The sequence below is a fragment of the Mya arenaria genome, chromosome 2 (assembly GCF_026914265.1).
Source record: "Mya arenaria isolate MELC-2E11 chromosome 2, ASM2691426v1".
Lineage (NCBI taxonomy): Eukaryota > Metazoa > Mollusca > Bivalvia > Myida > Myidae > Mya > Mya arenaria.
This window is the reverse complement of record NC_069123.1, coordinates 15,184,144-15,207,182: the sequence shown is the minus strand read 5'-3', so window position 1 is coordinate 15,207,182 and position 23,039 is coordinate 15,184,144. Positions and strand designations below refer to the sequence as shown.

General features: G+C 35.6%; 1 protein-coding gene across 1 annotated transcript; it reads left to right on the top strand.

The window, feature by feature from the left end:
* Positions 1-3,119: 3,119 nt before the first annotated feature.
* LOC128223112 (uncharacterized) lies at positions 3,120-22,309 on the top strand. The gene is made up of 22 exons (XM_052932372.1): positions 3,120-3,415; positions 7,728-8,308; positions 8,696-8,825; positions 9,109-9,515; positions 9,654-10,173; positions 10,358-10,578; positions 11,759-11,999; positions 12,146-12,389; positions 12,536-12,721; positions 12,837-12,883; positions 13,121-13,304; positions 13,553-14,043; positions 14,163-14,400; positions 14,662-14,833; positions 15,185-15,549; positions 15,706-15,855; positions 16,618-16,752; positions 17,041-17,122; positions 18,290-18,524; positions 19,105-19,357; positions 20,121-20,261; positions 20,806-22,309. Exons 1-22 carry the CDS (start codon positions 3,358-3,360, stop codon positions 20,957-20,959), a joined length of 5,235 nt encoding a protein of 1,744 aa, XP_052788332.1. The 5' UTR covers positions 3,120-3,357; the 3' UTR covers positions 20,960-22,309.
* Positions 22,310-23,039: the final 730 nt, after the last annotated feature.

Here is a 23,039-nt window from a genome sequence, read left to right as displayed (position 1 = left end):
GGATTGCAGATGATGTAAAGTAAGATATTGTAGTCGTCAACCTTACGCAGCGTAAGAGTGTTCAAGGACACCCGTAAATATACGGACAGAATCAATGTCTTAAAGCTGCACTCTCACAGATTTACCATTTTTACAACTTTTTTTTTGTCTTGAAAAGAGCAAATTTTTGCGTAAATATCTGCAAACCAATGATATAATACTTCTGACAGAAGATCAGATAGCAGAATTTTATATTTTCCGTTCGAAAATTAATGTTTTATGGCTTAAACCGTTACTTACGGTTTAAGAAATAGGCATAAAACATCAATTTTTGAACTTGAATATAAAAATCTGCGTTCTATTTTTTGTCAACAGTCTTATATAACTGGTTTCCATGGATTTTTGCAAAAATTGGCTCGTTCCAAGACAAAAAATACAAAAAGTTGTCAAAACGTTCAATCTGTGAGAGTGCAGCTTTAAGGCTTGAATAGTTCTTGTTGAAGCGCAGTTGACGTCAAAATGGGTTTACCATCTTTTTTAAACGGGGCCCAGTGACTGAAAGTATGAAGCCGAAATATTTGCAAATGTTAGAAAATTTATGATGTTTAAAATATATTAAGTCCATTATGTTTTACCACTTTTTGCAAATAAGTTAGAAAACGTGCTTTTCAATCAGGTACACAAAACACGTTCACATTATACTTTAACACCGATGACGAGGTCACGTTAGACCCCCATCTCTAAAAGTGAACAGAAGTAAAAAATGCCTCGGTCCATGTACACCTTCGGGGTCTAACTAGCCGGTCCTTGTAATGTCATATGGCCCTTAAGCAAGTTTTGAAATGAAAATGCCGTGTAACTAGTGTCAAAGCGATGTTGACTCCAGCCCGGATCCACGATGGAATTCTGAAACGATTTAAGTTACGGGAACATCTACCGACTGCCAGTATGCTGAATCTGAAATGTAAAGTATTTGTATTTGCCACTAAAATGATTCACTGGTTCGAAGTCACCGCGACTCGGTGGCATTCGTAGTTCTGTCTGTTGTTGGCTGTGAAGCATTTTTGACGTCTGTTTTCTTGATAGTTACATTTGGACTTATTATAATGTGTCTATCAATTATTGTTTTATTCTTCGCTTTAATATTTTTCACTGTTGAAACTGTAGCCCGCATTCCGTTCCAAATCAAACGTCAGCGCGCACAGGACAGAGACACAATTTCAACGACGTCATTTCCGAAATGATGTTACATTCGCATACAAATTCGGCTCGCTTTTCTGAAAAACTACAAAAAAAAAATATTTCGCCTCGTGAACACCAAAAAAAAAAAACACACTTCTGGCTTCACACACTCGTGAAATATATCTTTTGGTGCTCACACGGTTAAATATATAACGATCTTACACTGAAATAAACAATTATCCTCTATAGATGCGTTTCCTATAGCAGTTATACATTTTGAAACCAAAATGAAAACATTTTCAGGGGTATATAAATCATTCGGCGTATACAATAGGCATTAAGCGGTAACATTTATCATCCAGAGTAATGCTAAGTTGAACACTTAGTCATGAATATTTCACATTCAGGGTGCACCAAGAAATACAGCCTTGCCCTTCTTTAGTAAGTAAACTTCCTGATTGATAGACGCGACAAATCATTTGGAGATATAGTTTACCTCCTAGCTTTATCTTTACTTTATCACCAGTAGCATTTCGTGCGTACGATAATATTGTCGGTCACGTATTAAAGCTCTGCATTTTGGATAACTTTATATGTTATAAAGGCTTACTGATAAGATAACGTAAAGTGCGGTTTAAAAACCCATTAGGTGCAGTTTTGATGTAAAGAATATCAGTAACGTTAAGTGCGGTTTAAAAGACCGCTTAGCTGCAGTTTTGATGTAAAGAATATCAGTAACGTAAAGTGCGGTTAAAAGACCCATTAGCTGCAGTTTTAATGTAAAGAATATCAGTAACGTAAAGTGCGGTTAAAAAACCCATTAGCTGCAGTTTTGATGTAAAGAATATCAGTAACGTAAAGTGCGGTTAAAAAACCCATTAGCTGCAGTTTTGATGTAAAGAATATCAGTAACGTAAAGTGCGGTTAAAAAGACCCATTAGCTGCAGTTTTGATGTAAAGAAATGTAAGATATTTATGCAAAATTGAGAAACATATCAATTTGATAAGTTATAGCATGAACATCATTTTAAAAAACTAATGACCAAAGACAAAATTTGAATGAAAATATTGCAGTAGAAATCGGTCCATAGTCCTCTTTTTCTGCTGTCGTCAACCATGGTTCACAGATAAGTACATATAGGGGTCCCTTATAATGAAGGATTATTGTTGTAATTTCGAAAAAAAATCTTAAATCTGTAGAAGCATCAAAGATGGCATCAAGTTATTTATTTGGTTTCATTTCAACTGTTTTTGCTATCTTGATTACTGGCTATAATTCACACTAACTAAATATTTACCAAATACTGAATATATGAAACAGATCATTCCACTTTACGACTTAGATCTTTATTGAAACAAGTCCAAAGTTTTAAAGGGACTAGACACCAGAAGGCCCCTACATCGGCAAATACAATATTCCTCAAAACAAGACTAGAAATGTCAACACGAGCTAGTATTAGGCCGATAATACATCACGTCACATGATAAAAATAATATTTTGTCGCTGTCTCAGGCGATTCATCCGTTTAAAATAGTGCATTATGATTTCCTGGTTAACAATGTGTATATTTAGCATGTGAAAGTCAAATGATTAGTACAGATACATATACCAACGCAATTTTTAATTTTACTTGTTTTTACGTTTCGAATTGGAAAAATATGCAAAAACTACGAAAGATACATGTGTCGTAAGCTATGTGAATTATCAGTAAGTAAGATTGTACACCACTTAATCAATTTTATGTAAGTTTCAAACAATTTTCTTTTTTCTCTTGCAATAGTATCATCTGGTATCTAGTCCCTTTAAGAAACTAAAGTCAACATTGCAGCGAAAGTTTTCAATATTTAAATGTTTGTTTTGTAAGTTCTTTTTATAACACTTTCTTTTTTGTCAACATGTTTTGCTATCAGCCAGACGGTTTATAAAAAGTGTCCAAGAGACCAGATGCAACCAGTTACTTATATCACTATTCGCAAATTGTATATAACAAATCCACTGGTCATATCTGAGATCGTGGCTTTAATCTTCGGTTTATTCCCGTACAAAGGCCATGGTATCAACGATGGCGTTGTGATTTAGCGATGATCTCCTCCAACCGACACACTCATTGACAACTTCATCTTCAACGCGGTACTCGGTTAAGCTTGCTTGGTTAAAGCTTGTTGAAAGCGACAAAGAAGGTTGTAAAGATTAAAATGGCAAATACGCTGCAACACGTACGGATATTTCTCCTTTTGGAAGTAATATTTACAAGTAAGTGTATTTTATCAAATCATTCTTCGTTGGTTAAATATGTTCTTATTTGATCGATAATGATCACGATGTACATTCTGTTTTAAGGCCTAGTTTTAAAAATGTTTGTCACGTCGATTTCTTGCTGTGTATCCCTTGTGTTTTTTTACACTGGTGTCACAGCAGGGGTCAATTCTCTTCGCATTTGTTTTTTGGCTCGGGGCCATTTAGAACTGACACGTTTAGAGAAGATAATTTCATTGTCTCACTTATAATTAACCAATTCTTGTATAAACAAATATGCATAGTCAATATATTTATTTATTTGAACGATGTAAAATTAATAATAAATAAATAAGAGTAAAAAGTATTTCATTCCATTTATAATATATAAAGCATAAATAGACTTTAATATATTACGTATATCATAACTCTTATTCTTATTCTTAAGCATTGTTACTTAAAATTATTTAAAAAAATAACAAAATAAAACTATTATGTAATACGATTTTTTTGCTCATTTCTTTAATTATGAAAAATGCTTATAAAAAACCCTCGATATATGAAAAAGAAGACAAAATGCATACTTCAGTTATGAACCTTTAGGAGCAATACATCTAAAGAAAAATATCTCTCCGAGTTCTTAACTGATGCATAGTTCAACTCCTTTATATAAGATCTACATTTGCATGGTCATGGTATATGGAAATATGGACAAAATATACAATTAAAAAAAAAAGTGAATAATATTTTCGTGCTTGAATATGCATGCAATTCAGATAGAGTGTGGGGTAGAAGATACAAAATTATAAATGCATGAGTGAATTATTTCGAGAGGGAAAACAATACGAAAAACAAACTAAACGTGAAGCAAACAAGACTATGCCACTTGATAGAGCTATTTAATACAGAGACATAACAAAACCGTTTATTACATGTCACCTATTTTTATTATGCCCCCACAAAGTGGCGGCATATAGGGTTGCCCTTGTCCGTACGTACGTCTGTCTGTCTGTACGTACGTACGTCCCGAAGATTGTTTCCGATCTAATTCTTGAAAACCGTTTGTCCAATCCTCACCAAACTTTAAACACATGTTTGTGACCATAATATCTTGATCAAGTTCGATAGTCATGGAAATCGCTTTAGTCATTTAGGAGTTACGGCCCTTTTTTGCCAAAAATACTTCAAAAATATATGTTTCCAATCTAATTCTTGAAAACTGTTTGTCCAATCCTCACCAAACTTTAAACACATGTTTGTGACCATAATATCTTGATCAAGTTCGATAGTCATGGAAATCGCTTTAGTCATTTAGGAGTTACGGCCCTTTTTTGCCAAAAATACTTCAAAAATATATGTTTCCAATCTAATTCTTGAAAAGTATGTGTCCAATGTGGATCCAACAAGTTTTTTCCTGCCTGAATGGCGCCATATAACCTATACAGTCTTGCGATGCCGTAAAACCCAACTCAACTCAACTTATCCTATATGTGCAGATTATCCTGAATAATCATTATTATTATATCAAACTCACGTTTGAATTTGGTAAACAGGGAAGTTAAATGAAATATTTGTATCAAGATCGAATATATAATATACACCTTAGGTCAAAAGTTTTAATCCAATATATGTTCATTGTAACAAAAAAAAAAAAGATTTATGTTGTTATAACAATAAAAAGTAAAAGAAACATTTACCTACATTGCGAATAAAATGGCGGGACATAAATGGCTTTATTGATTTTTTTTCTTTACCATGTACAAAACGTAAACATCAGAATAATGGTCATAGTTGAAAAAGACACACGGAAATATCCACTACAATATTGTTTTTCGATTTATAACGCGGTTTTATCAATGTGTACGTACTGCCTGGGATATGGTCTAACGGATTTACACGTGGATATATAATGTTTCCAGCGTCATAGACATGTTATGTTCTGTTTACGGACATCCAATGTCTTTGATACTTGTACAGGTCTTAAGTTTTGAACTGTCAAAGGACCTCGGTCACTTACTATTTGAATCTGGTTATTCTACAGTGCACAAAATATGAAATATATATAATATATAATAGTCAAAGGGACTAGACACCAGGGGTGGCATTAAATATGCAACTTAAGTCAAATTTATGATCATACATTATTAACTTCATTCAATCTATTGCAAGCTATTGATAACAAGTAATCCGATTAGCTTCATCGTTCTAAGATCCAATGGAGACCAAAAGTGAATACCAGCCTGATGATACAACTGCAATTGTCGGAAACTTATATTAAATTGATATCATTGTGTAAAACGCATTGAATCTATATTACTGATGTATCACATAGCAGACGACACATTTATCTTTCGAAGGTTTAGCTTTTTTTTTTTCTAATTCGATAATTTACTGGGTTTGTCTACTACGTAAATCCCAGTAAAATTAAAAATAGCGTCGGCAAATGTATTTATACTGACCACGTGACTATCACATGCTAAATATACATACTTTAAACTGGGAAACCGCTATGCACTATTTTTCTTAACAGGCAAAGACAGCTGAGACAGCGACAAAATAGTATTTCAATAATGTAAAATGATGTATCTTCGGCTTCATACCAGCTCGAATTGACAATTCTAGTCTTGAGGAAAATACAGGAACCATTAAGTGTCTAGTCCCTTTAATGTCAAATATGTTTAATTTTAGATAAATTTACCTTTATGCATGTCCCGACATAAGTGCATTTAGAGAAAGTTTGTTGTTGTGATTTAATATCATTGAATTGATACCGACATTTCATGTTTATTGTAATGGTCTTTTTGAAATGAATTAACACTTTTATTTATTAAATCTTTCTAAGCCACACTTATGTTTGCTTGATGAAACACTCTTACCCCCAAATTAGAGCTACCACAATTAATACAAATGTTTTATTTTATCGAAAAAGATGAATAAATATCGAAAACAATGGTTCTTATGAAGGATATCGTGTTTAATTTGAAAGAGAAGTGCAGACAATACGGTATTTCTACCTTATGATATGATAGTTTATGACTGTAAATCTCTAGCCAATCACCAATCAACGGCAGATCTTTTTCTTATTTTAATAAAATATGAGGATTGATAGTATTTTTGCGTGCTCATGATGTATGAACGTAGCAGGACACGCTTTAAAATTTCCAAAGAATAGGTAGCGCGCTTCATGAAATTTTATCACTTTCCCTCCTGCGTTCATACAGCATAAACTCATGGAATGATGCGACCAATCCTTAAATTCATGGTTTTGCACGAGTAATTTATGTAAATATAAATACCCTGGGTGATAGATCTTTTGGAAGCACTTAATAGGCACAACTAATAAATTTTGTTACTTTGACGACGCCCCTTTTGACATACTGGGCAGTGGCCTAATTCCGGATTCGCCTAAATATTCGGAAATCGTTTAAAAAGCGTTTACAGTAAACAATGTTGTGGGCATGTTTTTTTTTATTATTAATTCTATGGAAAAATTCAGCATTCCAGTAACATTTTACACATGATTATGGAAACTTATGAACTCCTGGAAGTTTCCATTTCTCGAAGACGTTATGTTGATCCTATAAATCCTTTTCGTCTTTGTTAATCTAAGCTTGATTAAGGGATTCCATTTAGTTGATTTGTGGGAATATCAGGTTGAAAAATGAATATATTAATATTATGATAATTTATTAGGGTACGTAATCAAACATGAGTAGAACAATGAAAATTACAGCGACAAGCCCAGTAGTCAAAAATTAACCCTGTTTAGGGGCACAAGGCAAGGGCCCAAACGACAATGAACTAGAGACGTAAACATATTAACATTACATACACACAAAAACACAAAAACAAGCTTACAACACATACAAACACCACACACCGACCATACCCTCAACAAATCGCTTTGCCGTGACACGTTATCAAATGTGAAACAATTTTTTAAAACCATTTACAATCATTAGACTCTAGACAAGAGCGTAACCGCTGGACCACAACAATGTCGATACTTTTGGGTGTTATGTGACAGCATGCAAATAATACATGGTTATATCGAATATTGCAAACATGGTAGTTACAGTTGTTTACATTCAATCAAATGTATATATTTTACTGGTTAAGTGAGCATACGTTAGAATAAAGTTATCTTTGTCGACGACACTTTTCGCCTCCATGCAGACGGTTGAAACGAGGCGTTCAAAAGGACATTTTGCAACAAGTTGTTATTTTCTTTAACTAACATAATTTATTACTATATGTACTGACCTAAGCCGAGACGTTAGTATCCTCAACTTACCATGTTAGCAAACATAAACTCTTATGTATCTTTCAGTTCAAACGAGCGCAGTACCTCTTACGCAGAATGAGTTACAAGAGCTTGCTAACTCGCTAGAAATTCGTGTAAAAGTCGTTGATAACCTTCGCTATGAAGCAAAAAACCACACCGTTCAAACGTTCATCAAAAACTCCGGACACTTACCAATACCTGACTCTGGGTGGACGCTATACTTTCATAGTATGCTTCCAGCTTTTCCTGACATATTATTGCAGGAAGGAAACAAATCAGTGGACCTTAATGTTGAGAAAGTCAGAATTGGTTTAGTGCAAGGAGATTTGTTTTACATGAAACCGATCGATGGTTTTGTTCCTATACAACCGGAAGAAGAACGAAAGTATAACGTGATCGTAAATTTATGGGCTGTGTCCAGAACGGATTTCATGCCTTTATGGTATGTAGTGTCAGAAGATGAAAGTGTAGACCCATGCATTGTCCATTCTACTTCATCTTTCGACATTGATTACGTTGAACCGTTTGAAGACGTCAGGCAGTGGAAACGCTGGAGAGCGGACCGATATAACCCTTATACGCCAGAGGACAGGCTGGCGAGACTCAAATTTACTGATACCGGAAAGGTTTGTCTAATTTATATTTTGGAAAACTAAACCATCAAGGTTTTAAGCACATGTTTTCTTAACGCAATAAACAGATTAAGACTAGTTAAGAAAAGAAACATAACAAGAAAATACATGCAATTCGAACACTACCAAGTAATTAATTGAGGTTTAAATATATGTTTTGTACAAATTTATAAATAGTTCAGTTTAAGAAGGAAACAGATATGAACATGTTTAAGAAAACATAAAAAAATACATTGCTATTTTTGCTTTCTTTCTTTTATTACGCTCAACACATTATACATGTGAATAGAGGTAGATATTATATTATAATATAATATTATTATAATATAAATGCTTGGTTAGAGATAAATTATTAAAATATAAATTAATTATCTTTTACAGACAAAACTGATTATCCCTACACCGAGAAACATAAGAATTAACGAGACAGTCAAGTTAAGTTCAGTTAATAACTCTTGGGGATTACTTGTCGATGAAATACATTTCAACGAAACGGCTCTATTTTTAAAAGGTACCGGTTCAATATTTAGTTCTCTCACTTATTTACAGTCATTATTTTCTTTTTAACAATTCAATTCAGAGATGGCAACATTTTCAGCGTATTTGATTTCTGTTTTTCTCCGATTTTGACATAAAAAGTAAACATGGACGAATCTGTTGTGTTATTTTTTTTTTTTGGGGGGGGGGGGGGGATGGGGGATGCCCCCCACACCCCCTGAATCAGCTAGTGAATATTCATTATTAGTTATATTACTTTATGATATAAGTGTTAAACATTACTGTCAATATTTCAGGGCTGTACGATTTCAATTTCATTTCCACTGAGACCTCAAATTCGATTGTACTCTCGAAGAACAACACATTCTCGAAACAGGGATACAGTGTTAATGTATCACCAGAGCTAAATAGAATATTTCTCCAGAGTAACACTTCACATGGAATGTTTTACGCGATCCAATCACTGCGAGCGATTCTTGAAGAATACAACAGCACCAACATTCCGTCAATTGTTATCGAGGATGAGCCGAGGTTCGAATGGCGAGGAATGCATTTGGACGTTGCGAGGAATTTTCACTCAGTTGACGACGTGAAGAGGTTGATACAGGCCATGTCCATGTACAAGATGAACGCCTTGCATTTGCATCTCACAGATGATGAGGGATGGAGATTGGAGATTGATGGACTTCCAGAGCTCACTGACGTAAATCAATCACTTCTATAAAATAGACCATTTTTAATGTATTTATTAATATCGAGCTAGACCCTTTAGTTAAATACACACATTCCTTTCTGTGACTAAATAGATGATTATGTTTTGACGAAATAGTCTATTTTTCAGGTGGGTAGTAATCGATGCCACGACTTGAATGAAACACGTTGTGTTATCCCTCAGTTCGGCTCGGGACCGTTTGCGAACACTTCAGGGTCTGGGTATTATACAAAAAACGACTATCGAGATATACTTAGATTTGCGAACACACATTTTGTCACAGTTATACCGGAGATTGATATGCCAGGCCATAGTCATGCAGCAGTTGTTTCGATGGAACAAAGGTATCGCAAGTATATTAAAGCTGGAAACCAAACTGCAGCAGAAGAGTTCCGAATTATAGATCCCGATGATACAACGTTTTACACATCTGTTCAAAACTGGAGAGACGATGTAATGAATCCATGCATTGAATCTACATATGCATTGATTGGAAAAGTAATGGATAAAATAAAAGCGCTGCATGAAGATATTCAGCCACTTCTGTTTTATCATTTTGGTGGAGACGAGGTGCCTAACGGAGTTTGGTCGGAATCACCAAAATGCGAAGAGCTCTTGCAGGAGAGTCCTGCATTGAATGTCACACATGGTAAGTATTTTGACATCGCGGTTTGTTTAGTACGTACGTTATTCACCATTGATAGACATGATACAACATGTAAGTATCATTTTGGTCAGTTTTAACTGTTTGGGGTTTCCCCCATAGTACCGTTTCCCGCGTAGAAATTGACTGTTAATATAGGCAATTGTTTCATGATCGACATCAATTTAAGGTTTGAAAAACTACTTTGCGAAGCGAATGGCCGCCTTGGCCGCTATGAAAAACATTTCTCTTGGCGGATGGGAAGATGGGTTTATCGACGGACAAAAGTCACCGGCACCAATACCTACGGACCAAATGTCCGGGGTCGAGCTATACGTTAATCCGTGGAACAATATTTGGGAATGGGGTGGCGGCAGTAACGCTTATAAATACGCCAATGCTGGATATAAGGTACATGGGATGGATTCCGTAAATCTTACAGCTACGTCAGTGCTGAATATATTGTTTATTGGATGGCGCCAGTAACGCTTATTAGGTACATCAGGTAACGTCAGTATAAATACGCTTAATATTTGATACAATGTTTAGATAAGATACAGTTATAAGCTATTCTGTTGTTGGATATATTCAACTTAAGGTGGCGTCTATACCGCTTATGTGTACGTCAAGGCTGGATAATAATTACATAGGATGGCATCAATACCGCTTATTTGTACGTCAATGCTGCATAGTTGGTACTATATGTATGCCAATGTTGGAAATTAGGTTCATGGTTTGCGTCTTTAACGCTTATATATACACTGAATATAAGGTACTTTAAGAGGCTCCAATACGCTATTCAATATGTAATGGATATGAAGTGCATGGGGTGGCCTCAGATAAATACAATGATGTTGGATATATCATGGCACCAGTCACGCTTATAAATACGCTGATGTTGTATATATGGTACATGTTGTCACGTCAATAACGCCTATAAATACGTTAAAATAGTTTGTATGGTATTAGGAGTTGCATCATTAACCCTGTGTAGATGTGTTTATAGTTGATATAAGGAACATTTGGTGAGTTAAATAACATTTATAGACAAGCCAATGCTATATATAAGGTACATGGACGTCGTTAGTATAGTTAATACAAATTCAAATGATGAATATAAGCAACACGAGGTGACGTTAGTATATATAAGCCAACGCTGGATACGAAGAACATGGGGAGGCGTCAGAAATGCTTATAGATATGGCAATGATAGATATAAAGTACATGGGGCGGCGACGGAAATGCTTATATATATAGCAATGATGGATATAAAGTAAATGAAGTGGCTTCAGTAACGCTTAAGATATGGTTATGCTGAAAATAAAATGTACATGCGTCATTAATGTTTATACAAAGGGCCGAAAGTAAAATTCAGCGTAACTTACTTTAGTATAAAATGGATTTCACTTTTTTCCTATACTGTATAAAAATGTCAATATCGGCTTTGTAAAATAATGCATAACCCTACATTGTCATTGGACAAAAATGTTTAATGAAATATAGAGTTTCAAGTATTTGTTAGAATAACAGTTACCTTTTGTACATTAAGTATATTATAATGTCCGTCTTTTTATTTTTTGTTTTCTGACAGGTTATACTTACGCCAGGCACAAATTTATATTTTGACCATCCACAAGAGCCGGGCCCTGAAGAAAGGGGGCTTTATTGGGCAACACGTTTCACAGATACCAAGAAAGTTCTCAAATTTATGCCAGAAGCGTTTTATGACAACATATTTGAAGATCGGAGTGGAAATCCTTTGTCAAAGGAAGATATATGTGGAGAAGATCTGTCTAAATGTACACCATTGGAGAAACCAGGAAATATTATAGGTGAAATTTACCACAAGTCCTCAACACCAGTAAATATCAATTTGATTGACACTATCAGCATTTTTTTCAGTTTAGTTCTGTCAACGCTGTTATGAAGTGAATGTTCTGTCAACGCTGTTATGAAGTGAATCTGTTTTTCTACGTAGGTATTCAAGGTGCTTTGTGGAGTGAGACGGTGAGGACAAGTGAAGATATGGACTTCATGATATTTCCCCGTTTGCTGGCTTTAGCTGAGAGATCATGGTATAAAGCTGGATTTGAGTCTACTCCTAAAAATGAAGAGGCGTTTGAAGATGAATGGAGCGCCTTCGCTAAGGCTGTTGGTTCAAGAGAGTTCCGACGTTTAAATGAAATGGATATTTCATTCCGGATCCCACCTCCTGGTGGCAGGCAAGTCGTCATTTTTTGTTTTCGTAAATGAGCTGGTATTAAAGTGTATTTTGGGGGGATGTTCGTATTTGATTGAATGGAATGATATCTGAAAATTCCTCTCATACGAAGTGTACATAACATCTGTTTTGTTTTGTCTTATTCAGAGTACAACAGGATGGAATTGTGCAAGTTACAACTACTTACCCTGGTCTCGGCGTTGAAATTAGCAAGGACGATGGACATTCATGGCAGATGGTACAACACGATATCATCAACAATGATGAACGAGGTGTTTCCAATTTCCTTACGGGATCAGAATGGGATTCAGTCTTACTTCGATCTACTTTCAGGTATGTACGATCATAACTTAAAGTGTTAATAAGAACACAAGTTAAATTTAATACTGTATAAATAAAAAAAATGGACACTTTCCTTTATGCTCAAGCGTTCTACCATACTTTGCAGAAATCGAGATGATGTAAGACATAGCCGAGCTGTGGAACTGAAAAGAGGTTAGCATTTTATTGTTTACGTGTTAATCGATGCAATCTGTTTTTGTTAAGAATGGATTGCAACACATTGCATCATTAATGATAATCTTAAGTAATATAAAGAATTGAAAAACAAACCGTTTGCTCTTCAATTTTAAATATGTTGTTTTTGTTGTTGTTTTTATTGTTTTTGTTGTTGTTGTTGTTGCTGTTGTCGTCGTTTTTGGTCTATAAAATCGTTGCGTTTATACATTACAGAAGTGGCTCGACCGGTCGTGGAGCAATACATGTTAGCTTACATCGCTGAAAACCTTCTGGTCCATGTTGAAGTCGTTGATAACCTTAACAAAGACGAGAAAAAGTACATGACGATTAAACTTGAGCTGACCAACAACGGATCTATGAATATACCGTCTTGTGCTTGGAGAATTTACTTTTACAGGTAAGAAAAAGCCCGCAGCATTTCCAGTATTTGTCTTACCCAACGGACCAATTTGTTAAAGACTCATTGGACACATTCAAAAAGTGGTGAAACTTGTATTAAAGTAAAAATTAACAACAATTGCTTTCTGATAACAAATCAATTACAGGTATCACAAGTAATAACGTTTTCATCGACAGGTGCAATTCCTAAATTGGTATCGATTCTTTAAAGTACATGTAATTTATTTTTATCAATACATTGTTCAGTCTTTACGGTGCAAAGGCCGAAGAATTGAGCTGTGGCCTAACCATAGGACACGTGAATGGTGGTCTGTATTACATCGAACCAACGTCTGATAACTTCCCGGGAATTCCTGCCGGGCACAGTCTTGATCCATGTATCAACAAAAACAGGCTTTGGATGGTCAGCCGAACAGACAACCTGCCGAACTGGTTTGTGACTTCTCCGGGCATGACGCCAATGAAGCTCAAAGCAACGGAGGGCGAGATGTTGAACTATGTGGGCAAATTTGACACCGCTGCAAAATGGAAGAGAGAAAGGGACGACAGGTTTGATCCCTATACGGCTCCAGAGAGATATGATATTTTTCGCAGGGACTCTTCAACTAAACCAGTGTATCGGGTTGTACCAACTCCAAAGGCGGCATCCATTTCGCAACACGAAACCGCTCAGATTGACGACTCTTTCGTGGTTTTAGAATCACAGGAATTCAGAATAGAAAGCCAGTTCCTGGCAGGTAAATGGGTTATTTAATAGCAAATAAAATTCCATGCATACAGATCAATTTGTAGTTATTTTGGCAAATTTGTAAACTGTCACTTATATAATTCTATATAGTCCCGTTTTTTTTTCCAGAGATGCTAAAAGTAAATATAACAAATACATCGGATTCGTCCAAACAAATCAAATTCGAAGTGCGGGAGAATAAAGGCGTAAGAGAAGCATACGAAATAAACATAAGCCCAGAGACAAACACCGTGGTAATACATGCTCAAGATTCCCCCGGGGCATTTTATGGGGCACAAACCTTGATATCGCTTGTGGAAGACAATGATGGAAGGATTCCAAAAGCTACTATCAGTGACGAGCCGAGGTATAAACTATAAGTAAAGCTTTAAAACAAATAAAGAAAATTGTCATATGTACTTGCTAGTGTTTTCAGGATAAAAATGGACATTTTATCTAATGACACAGTATAATGTACATAAGGTACTAAGTATATTTTAAGTTATCTATTACGTAATTAAATAAATTTGACTTTCTGCACTCATGATAAGCAAATGGAAAAGGGTTTTATTTTGTAAATTGATCAACTATTAAAATAAGCGGTGTCGATATAAATTCTATTCACTAGGTTCGGCTATCGTGGTGTAATGCTAGACGTGGCACGCAATTTTAAGCCGAAGAATTGGACGTTGAAGTTTATAGACGCGATGGCAATGTACAAATTGAACAAGCTGCACCTTCATCTGAGCGACGACGAAGGCTGGAGGATAGAAATACCTGGTATACCTGGATTGACGGAGGTTAGTAAAGAACACATAGAGGACTTTGCTTAACAAAACGTTATATATGTCATAGCATTGATGTATGGGATATTTTGGACACATTTCAGTACAAAATCCTTGTATATAAACAGGAAGTGGAAATACTAACAAAGATGTGCATGCAATACCGTTGCGATAATATGTAAACATATCGTGCACCGGATCAGCCTTAGTTGTTGATATTCTAAACGTGATAAAATGTATAGTAATAATTCCATTTTAACATAGTCTTCCAGATTTTATTAACATTTTGCTGACTAAGGGTTTTGGGTTGTTTGGTACTTTGATGAATTTAAATGTAGCAAAATTATAAGATATTTCTTACAATAGATTGGAAGCAAACGATGCCACAGCGAGTACGACGACGATTGTGTAATGCCACAGTTAGGATCGGGGCCTGATTCAGACACACAAGGGACGGGCTTTTACACTGTTGATGACTACAGAGAGATCCTTGAATACGCCAATGTCAGGCACATTGAAATCATACCTGAAATCGATATGCCGGGACACTCAGCCGCGGCAATATCTGTAATGGAAAAGAGGGAGGATGATATTGACTTCATGAAATCACACGCAAATTGGCCATTACCTGAGTCATGGCTGCTTTATGACCACAAGTTTACCCCAAGTGTTAACAGTGGGCTAAAATGGTCAAAAAATGCGATGAACCCTTGCATGAATTCCACTTACAGGTACAGATATTAGAATTTTAAAAATAAAAGAATTATGATCCTCTCGGACGTTTTGAGTTTGATATATTATATTTGATGGGCAAAATACTATAGCTGATATTTAGAACTGTTTTAATTTACGCACAATCACATAATTAATCATATTGGTCGTTTTAGATTTGTAGAACTGGTAGTTGACGGTCTAATAGAACTACATAGGCCTGTTCAACCACTGCGCATATTTCACATGGGCGGAGACGAGGTGACACTTGGAGCATGGGATGAATCTAAAGAGTGCTTCGATAACACGGACTTTCGCGGATTTGAGTAAGATGCTTTTTTTGGCAAATTATTAGATGGTTGATACTGAAGGTGTCAGTTAATAAAGTGAATAAGTTCAACTCCTATAAAGGCGTGTGTGTTTATATCTCGCCACAGTATTTTTGCAATCGGAATAAATTGAAATATAGTGATGTTTTAATAACTCTCTTTCACCATAAAGTCGACTTTGAGCCAGTTATTGTGAAATTATGTAACATACTTTTCAGAATAGCATATAAATACAAAGGGAACTAATGGGATAAATATAGTACTTGTGAATAATACTTCTGGTATTTTGGACAAAAGGGGTCATATTTTTCAAATCTGGTTTTTACTGTTACTACTTATCAGTTATCACTCAAAATAGTTTTACGATGATAGCCATTAACTGTGATTTTTGTGATCAAAATATTTGATGATAGCTTGGTTCGAGTTTGGATATGAGTTCTGGTTTTATTAAAACATATTACATGTACAGTACAGCCGCATTGCAACAGGTTTGTTTAGTCGCGTCTAGCAAAAAATAGGATGATTATACTATTTTCGGATACAAAATACTTACAACAGTAAGTTCTTTCGAATATTAAATAGTTCAGGGTGTTTAGAACAAAGGGAAATCCCATCATTATTTAAATACAATTTTTATACTTTCTTTCATGGCGATAGCCATCAGCTGACACTTTAAATGATCAAAATATTTGCTGTGCTATCTTTAATCCGGTTTGGAGACAAGCTTTGATTTTATTTCAAATATTAAATGTACTTTAGTACGGCGGCATCGCAACGGGTTTTTATGAGTCGTGTGGCGAAGATTGTAGCAGACAAGGGCTTATCACTCGGTGTCTGGGAAGACGGGGTTTACGCTAACGATAAGCCAAACCCCATTACAGACTACAAATCCGAGTAAGTCGGGATTTTTTTTTCAACGTTTTGAAATATTGTCATTAGAATTTAGAAAATCTTTACTTATATTATAATTCATATTGAACATATTCCCGTCACTGACCTTGACTTCGAATAAGAATGAGACTATTTCTGCATGACACAAACAACACTTATTTTTTCATATAAATCAAGGATGAGCGATATAACTAACACTGGACATAGCGAAAAGTATTCATGTAGTTGCCTGGACTTAATTATTTAATCTATGTAGACATACCCATCGCATGAGTAGTTCTCCATTTCCAGAGTGTTTGTGTATCCATGGAACAACAGATGGTGTACAAACAAAGCCAAAAGGTCATCAGAATTCGCAGATGCTGGATACAAGGTAGTTTTGTGGAACATGTGACAAATTGCATGCTTTTTCCATATTTTGCACACATTTTAGTACTGTTTAGGAAATTGTATAACATTTGCATTAATTAAAACATACGGTTCATCGAAGGATCTCCATATGCACAATTTACATCAGGGGATCGGCCATGCGACACATAACACAAGAGGATCGGCCGTTTTTATTACATCTGTCCTTTTATGACATTATCCAATTTCACTTTTTATTTAAACCAAAATACATAAAATATGTCAAACCATCTAAATGCATGATGCATTTGCAAGAGATTCTACCACACGATGTATTTCTCTCTATGTGTCTTCATGTGAGTCCGGCTCATGATGTGTTTTCATGTGATTCTATATTATGACGTATTTCCATGTGATTCTATATAATTACGTATTGATGACGTTTTTTCATGTTGTTCTACCGATGACGTATTTCCAGGTGATTCTAGGTCGTAATGTACTTTCAGGTGATCTAGCTCATGATGTGTTTCCAGGTGATTCTACGTCATGATATATTTCCAGGTGATTCTACGTCATGATGTATTTCCAGGTGATTCTACCTCATGATGTGTTTCCATTTGATTCAGGTCATGATGTATGTCCACGTGATTGTAGCTCATGATGTGTTTCCATTTGATTCTACGTCATGATGTATTTCCAGGTGATTCTACTTCATGATGTGTTTCCATTTGATTCTACGTCATGATGTATGCCCACATGATTCTAGCTCATGATGTGTTTCCATTTGATTCTACTTCATGTTGTATTTGCAGGTGATTCTAGGTCATGATGTGTTTCCAGGTGATTCTACGTCATGGTGTATTTCCATGTGATTCTAGCTCATGATGTGTTTTCATTTGATTCTACGTCATGATGTATTTCCATGTGATTCTAGCTCATGATGTGTTTCCATTTGATTCTACGTTATGATGTATTTCCAGGTGATTCTAGCTCATGAAGAGTTTCCAGGCGATTCTACGTCATGATGTTTTTCCAAGTTATTTTACCTCATGTTAAATTTCCAGGTGATTTTATATCATAACGTTCTTCCAGGTGGTCATACCACGTGATGTATTTCCAGCTGATTCTACCTCATGACTTGATTGCCTCATTATTTATATTCAGTTGGTTATACCTCATGGTTTATTTCCAGGTGATTCTACCTCTAGCCACTCATCTCTACTTCGACATGTCGCAAGAGCCCGATCCTGAAAGTCGTGGGCTTTACTGGGCCACCCGCTTCATCGACGCACGCAAAGTATTTGGACTCATGCCGGATAACATATTTGCTAACGCGGATGTGGACCGTATGGGAAATCCTGTGTCCTTAGATGACTTATGTGAAAAGGTTGCTTGTCCTCAGCCGAATAAGACAGAAAACATCATGGGTGTGTGTTTTTGTTCTCTCTTTTTTAAAGAATAAGTTTCGCTTAGTCTTCGACGATTACCTGAAAATTTAAATATACAATAACATGACGTTTATAAACCGTTTCGGCTTTGTTGTTCTTTACTTGATTAGATTTACGTTTTTACTTTATTCTGGATTAGGGATAAGAGTGGGCTTTGTGCACTTTAACTGGGGTTTAATTTACATTTACTGACCGTTCCATGGCGGTACATAACAATCCTTGATAAACATACCTAACTTTGTTATATAGTATATATGTACTGTGTTGTTTGTAGAGTTATGCGCTGATGTTCCATGTTTCTTGTTGTTTGTGATTTTTAGTTTTTATTATCTATGTCTTTGGCGTTTACCTTGTGCCATTAAACGAGGTTTATGTTTTAACGTTTGGCTACTGAGCTTGTTTCTGTAGGGTTTTTTTTATATAAATATTGAGGATAAAAAGGTTTTAGTTTAAAAAAAACCCCATATGCTTAAGACATAAGTTCACCGAGTTCACTTTGACGCAGAATCCCAAAATCTTTTGAGATTTACAAAAGAGAACTATTGTTACTTTTCCCCAGGTCTGCAGGCATGTATGTGGGCGGAAGTGATGCGCACAGAGGAGCAGTTCCACAATATGGCCTTCCCACGCCTTCTTGCCCTTGCAGAGCGCGCATGGCATCGTGCCGCCTGGGAGGGGCTAAATGATCGGAACGCGCGGAACAATTACCGGAAGTCCGATTGGAAGGAGTTCGTGGATGTTCTCGGCTACAAGGAGCTTCCTCGGCTTGAGAAGAAACAGGTTTATTACTTCTTGGAGCCGCCGGGAGCTAGGTTGGTATGGTGTGGTACAATGCCTGTTAATGTTATGTAAAAAGAGAATGTTAGTTCTATTAATTGCCTACGAAAACAAATGAAGAAATAAAGAGAATTGCTGAACATTCTGGATCTACATGATCTGCTTTTGTGGTTTGCATTTTAACCGTGTGTGTGTGCTCCTATTGCAGTTTAGCCAATTTAATTTTCTTGTAAGAAACTTTTTTTCTGACGATGTTTGATGTTTAGTACTTACGTGTATATTTATTATCATATATGGTGTTAGAAGTCGTGAAACACTAGAAATCTACTTATTTTGCGTTTAACAGAGGGGCGTGCAACGAGATTTGAACTATGATTCGACGATGCATTACAGAACGCTTTAAAATGAAAAAAAAAAAGGTTAACAAGCGATGCTCTACTTAATACGTTTCTTCTGGCATTTGGTGTTAACAGAGATTTGGTACAATGTAAATTATATTTTGATTACACGTTTGATCACCTCTGTTTTAAAGTATGAACCAATCAAAACATTCAATTCTCTGTGTTTTGCTAAGCTTTTTATACAACATTTGTTTGGTCTTAAATCTAGGTCAAAATTACTTTAACATGGCTACGCCGAAAAGCAACAACAAATACATTGCTACTACAGTAGGCCCAATGAACCCATAATGCAATGAAGAGTGTCAGTCACCTTACTCAAAATATATTGTACGATAGAGGTAGTACGAGTCCACCCAAATTCATTTATAGGGTTGACACATGGACAATTCATTTCCAGGGTTGACGGCAACGTGCTGAAAGCGAACACGCGGTACCCAAATCATCTGGTAGAAATAAGCACGGACGGAGGTGACACGTGGAACGAATTCCAACAACAGACCCTGGCTAACGGGAGACATACATTACACTTTAGAACGAAGTAAGATCGCGATGTTAGTTTTAAAATCAGTTTGAACTCACGGATGTCAAGTGAATAATATGTTGCGAATATTTGCGTAATGGAGGTTGTTATAGAATATAATCTTAAAGGCAGCTGTTCCCTGTCATCATGTGCTTAACATGACACGTGCCTCTGTATATTTGTTTTTGATATTATTGATTTTGAAACAGTTTCTTTTAATGTTTTTTATCGATTTGTTAATTCTATGACCGGTCTTCTTGCGAGACGCCCTGTACTGGTAAAGCCTATGAGGAAAGGCAATTGCGAAATTGAAACCGCAATCTTTCTCATCTCCCCAATGAGTTTAACCTGTCCCTCTTACATCACCTTCATCATTTGTCTTTCTGTGATGTATACTCAATTAGTACTAAACATTTACGATAAGACGACAATGGTGGGGGCAGTCGGGAGTTTTTCCTTGTGTTGACGTCCGTCGTCGACATATAAGTGTTATTAATCCCATTACTATTTCTCTTCTCTGGAAGATTGTTTAGATTGATATTGACTCAAATTTATATTGCAGGTCCCCGGTGCTAGGTCGTGTAAGTCGCCCCGTTGAGCTGACCGCCGTGGTTGGGCGTGACGGTTCGGTGGGGTCCGCGAAGGCGTTAATCCCCACATATCTCATCATAGTACTCAATATCTGTCTATTATTGGTGCTCGGGCGTGTTGTGTAAATGAGTGTTGTTTAAGTTGTTTCTTTTACTTCAATGCCGCAACGCAAGGGTGCTTATAAAGCATAAATGCGTACATGTATGTACCTTGTACATCTATGTATTAACAATGAAGAGCTTGTGTACCTCTAGTGTAAGTTATACAATGGTGTGTGTTTTTAATGTAAACCATTGGCAACAGAATGTATGTTTTTATTGATAATGCTATTTTGTTGCATTTGTGATCTGTTTGTCGCGTTTGTATCTTTGTGTCTCTCGTTCAGTGTCATTCGGGCCATTACCTTGTACATGGAGTTTTTACTTGAAATTTTGGCTACAGGGGGTAATCGTATTCTTATATCATAGCACTTTTATGAAATTCAATGAAATCGCTGATTCGATAGTTGCTAAATGGAATTACTGATTCAATTGTTGCTATATGGAATTACTGATTCAATAATTGCTATATAGAATTACTGATTCAATTGTTGCTATATGGAATTACTGATTCAATAATTGCTATATGGAATTACCGATTCAATATTTGCTATATGGAATTACTGATTCAACACTTGATATATGGAATTACTGATTCAATAGTTGATATATGGAATTACTGATTCAATAATTGATATATGGAATTACTGATTCAATAATTGCTATATGGAATTACTGATTCAATAATTGATATATGGAATTACTGATTCAATAGTTGCTATATAGAATTACTGATTCAATAGTTGCTATATGGAATTACTGATTCAATAATTGCTATATGTAATGAATTGTTATATGACTGATTTAATAGTTGTTTTAAAGACTACAGTTACAGTAATAAAAGCCTTTTGTTGTGTGTTTTGAAATGGCCTTCACTTGTTGTTGTACGAAATACTCAGATGACATGAAGTAATATCTTAATTAATAATTATGGAAGGACCCTTCTTATTCATTTAGATATAACTTTTGGTCATCTAAGTGACTTATAGAATACAAAACCATTGGCTGACACGTTGGCAGCGCAAAATATGACGCAAGGAGTGTGTATCGGATGAGTGGCATTAGGCGGACCTTTAAACAACCGCGAAGGTTGAAATTCCTTATCATTTAGCAAAGTACTTAATGATTGCCTACCTGCAATTTCATTGGCTGTATGTTAGTAAGGTACGATAGTGGTACATGTGAACAATTATTGTAGTCACAAAAATACCATTTAAAGATGAGTGTTCGAAATTGTACATGTAAACATATCAATCATGTTTAATTGAATGATAAAACTTCAGCTATGTTTGTCATAATCAGTCTCAAAATGAACAACTGTAGATATGTCTTTAGACAAACTATGTAAAACTTGTGAAAGATAAACGTTTGAATATATTTTTACATTTTGTTATATCTGTACCTGTACTTTAAATATACAACGATGCAAGAGGATTTACTTCTTAATTTCATAAGTCATTCGGAGCTCCTCGAAGTGTATTGCAAATATAATTAAGATTCCCAAGAGTTAAGTCATTAAGTTTAACTGCTAATCTAAATTACTACGCGATCTACTTGCAGTGGACTTTAAAAGACCCGATATCTGACATTGTAAACCGTTAACACTACTTCATAGTAAACTTTCCTAAGTTTCAAATATTGTAATTTCTCCACACATTCTTACTAGGATTTTCTGCCGACTTTGCTGCATTGGACACCATTTGAAGAAAAACACGTAGAAAATAACACGTTCTAGATGTTCACTTGATAGCTATGATTTAAGGATAAAAAGGCAAATGGTCAAGTCTGGTTTAACCTATTTTTGACATTCAGCTGCAGTGAGACCATTAAATCAAGTGTTTTGCAGTCATAGGGCATGCAAAATTAAGGTCCGTAAACTACATAGTAATGACCATTATTTTACTATTTCTTTAAAACGGCGCTTTGTTTGACCCGTCTTTTCATTTCAGTTTTAAGTAATATTTATTATTCATTTTTGCTTAACCATATCTTGAGCATGGCTGATGAATACATTTTGGAAGTGAAGCAAATGTAAAAATAACTAACTTTTGCCCAAATGCCTCTATACTATCCACCGCGCATGCGTAGAAACTTAATAAAACCAATG

Coding starts and splice junctions, on each gene's coding strand:
- LOC128223112 (XM_052932372.1), top strand. CDS start 3,358: ATGGCAAATACGCTGCAACACGTACGGATATTTCTCCTTTTGGAAGTA. Junction 14,044..14,162: donor AGAAAGCCAGTTCCTGGCAG/GTAAATGGGTTA, acceptor TTTTTTTTCCAG/AGATGCTAAAAGTAAATATA. Junction 15,550..15,705: donor TGCATGAATTCCACTTACAG/GTACAGATATTA, acceptor TGGTCGTTTTAG/ATTTGTAGAACTGGTAGTTG.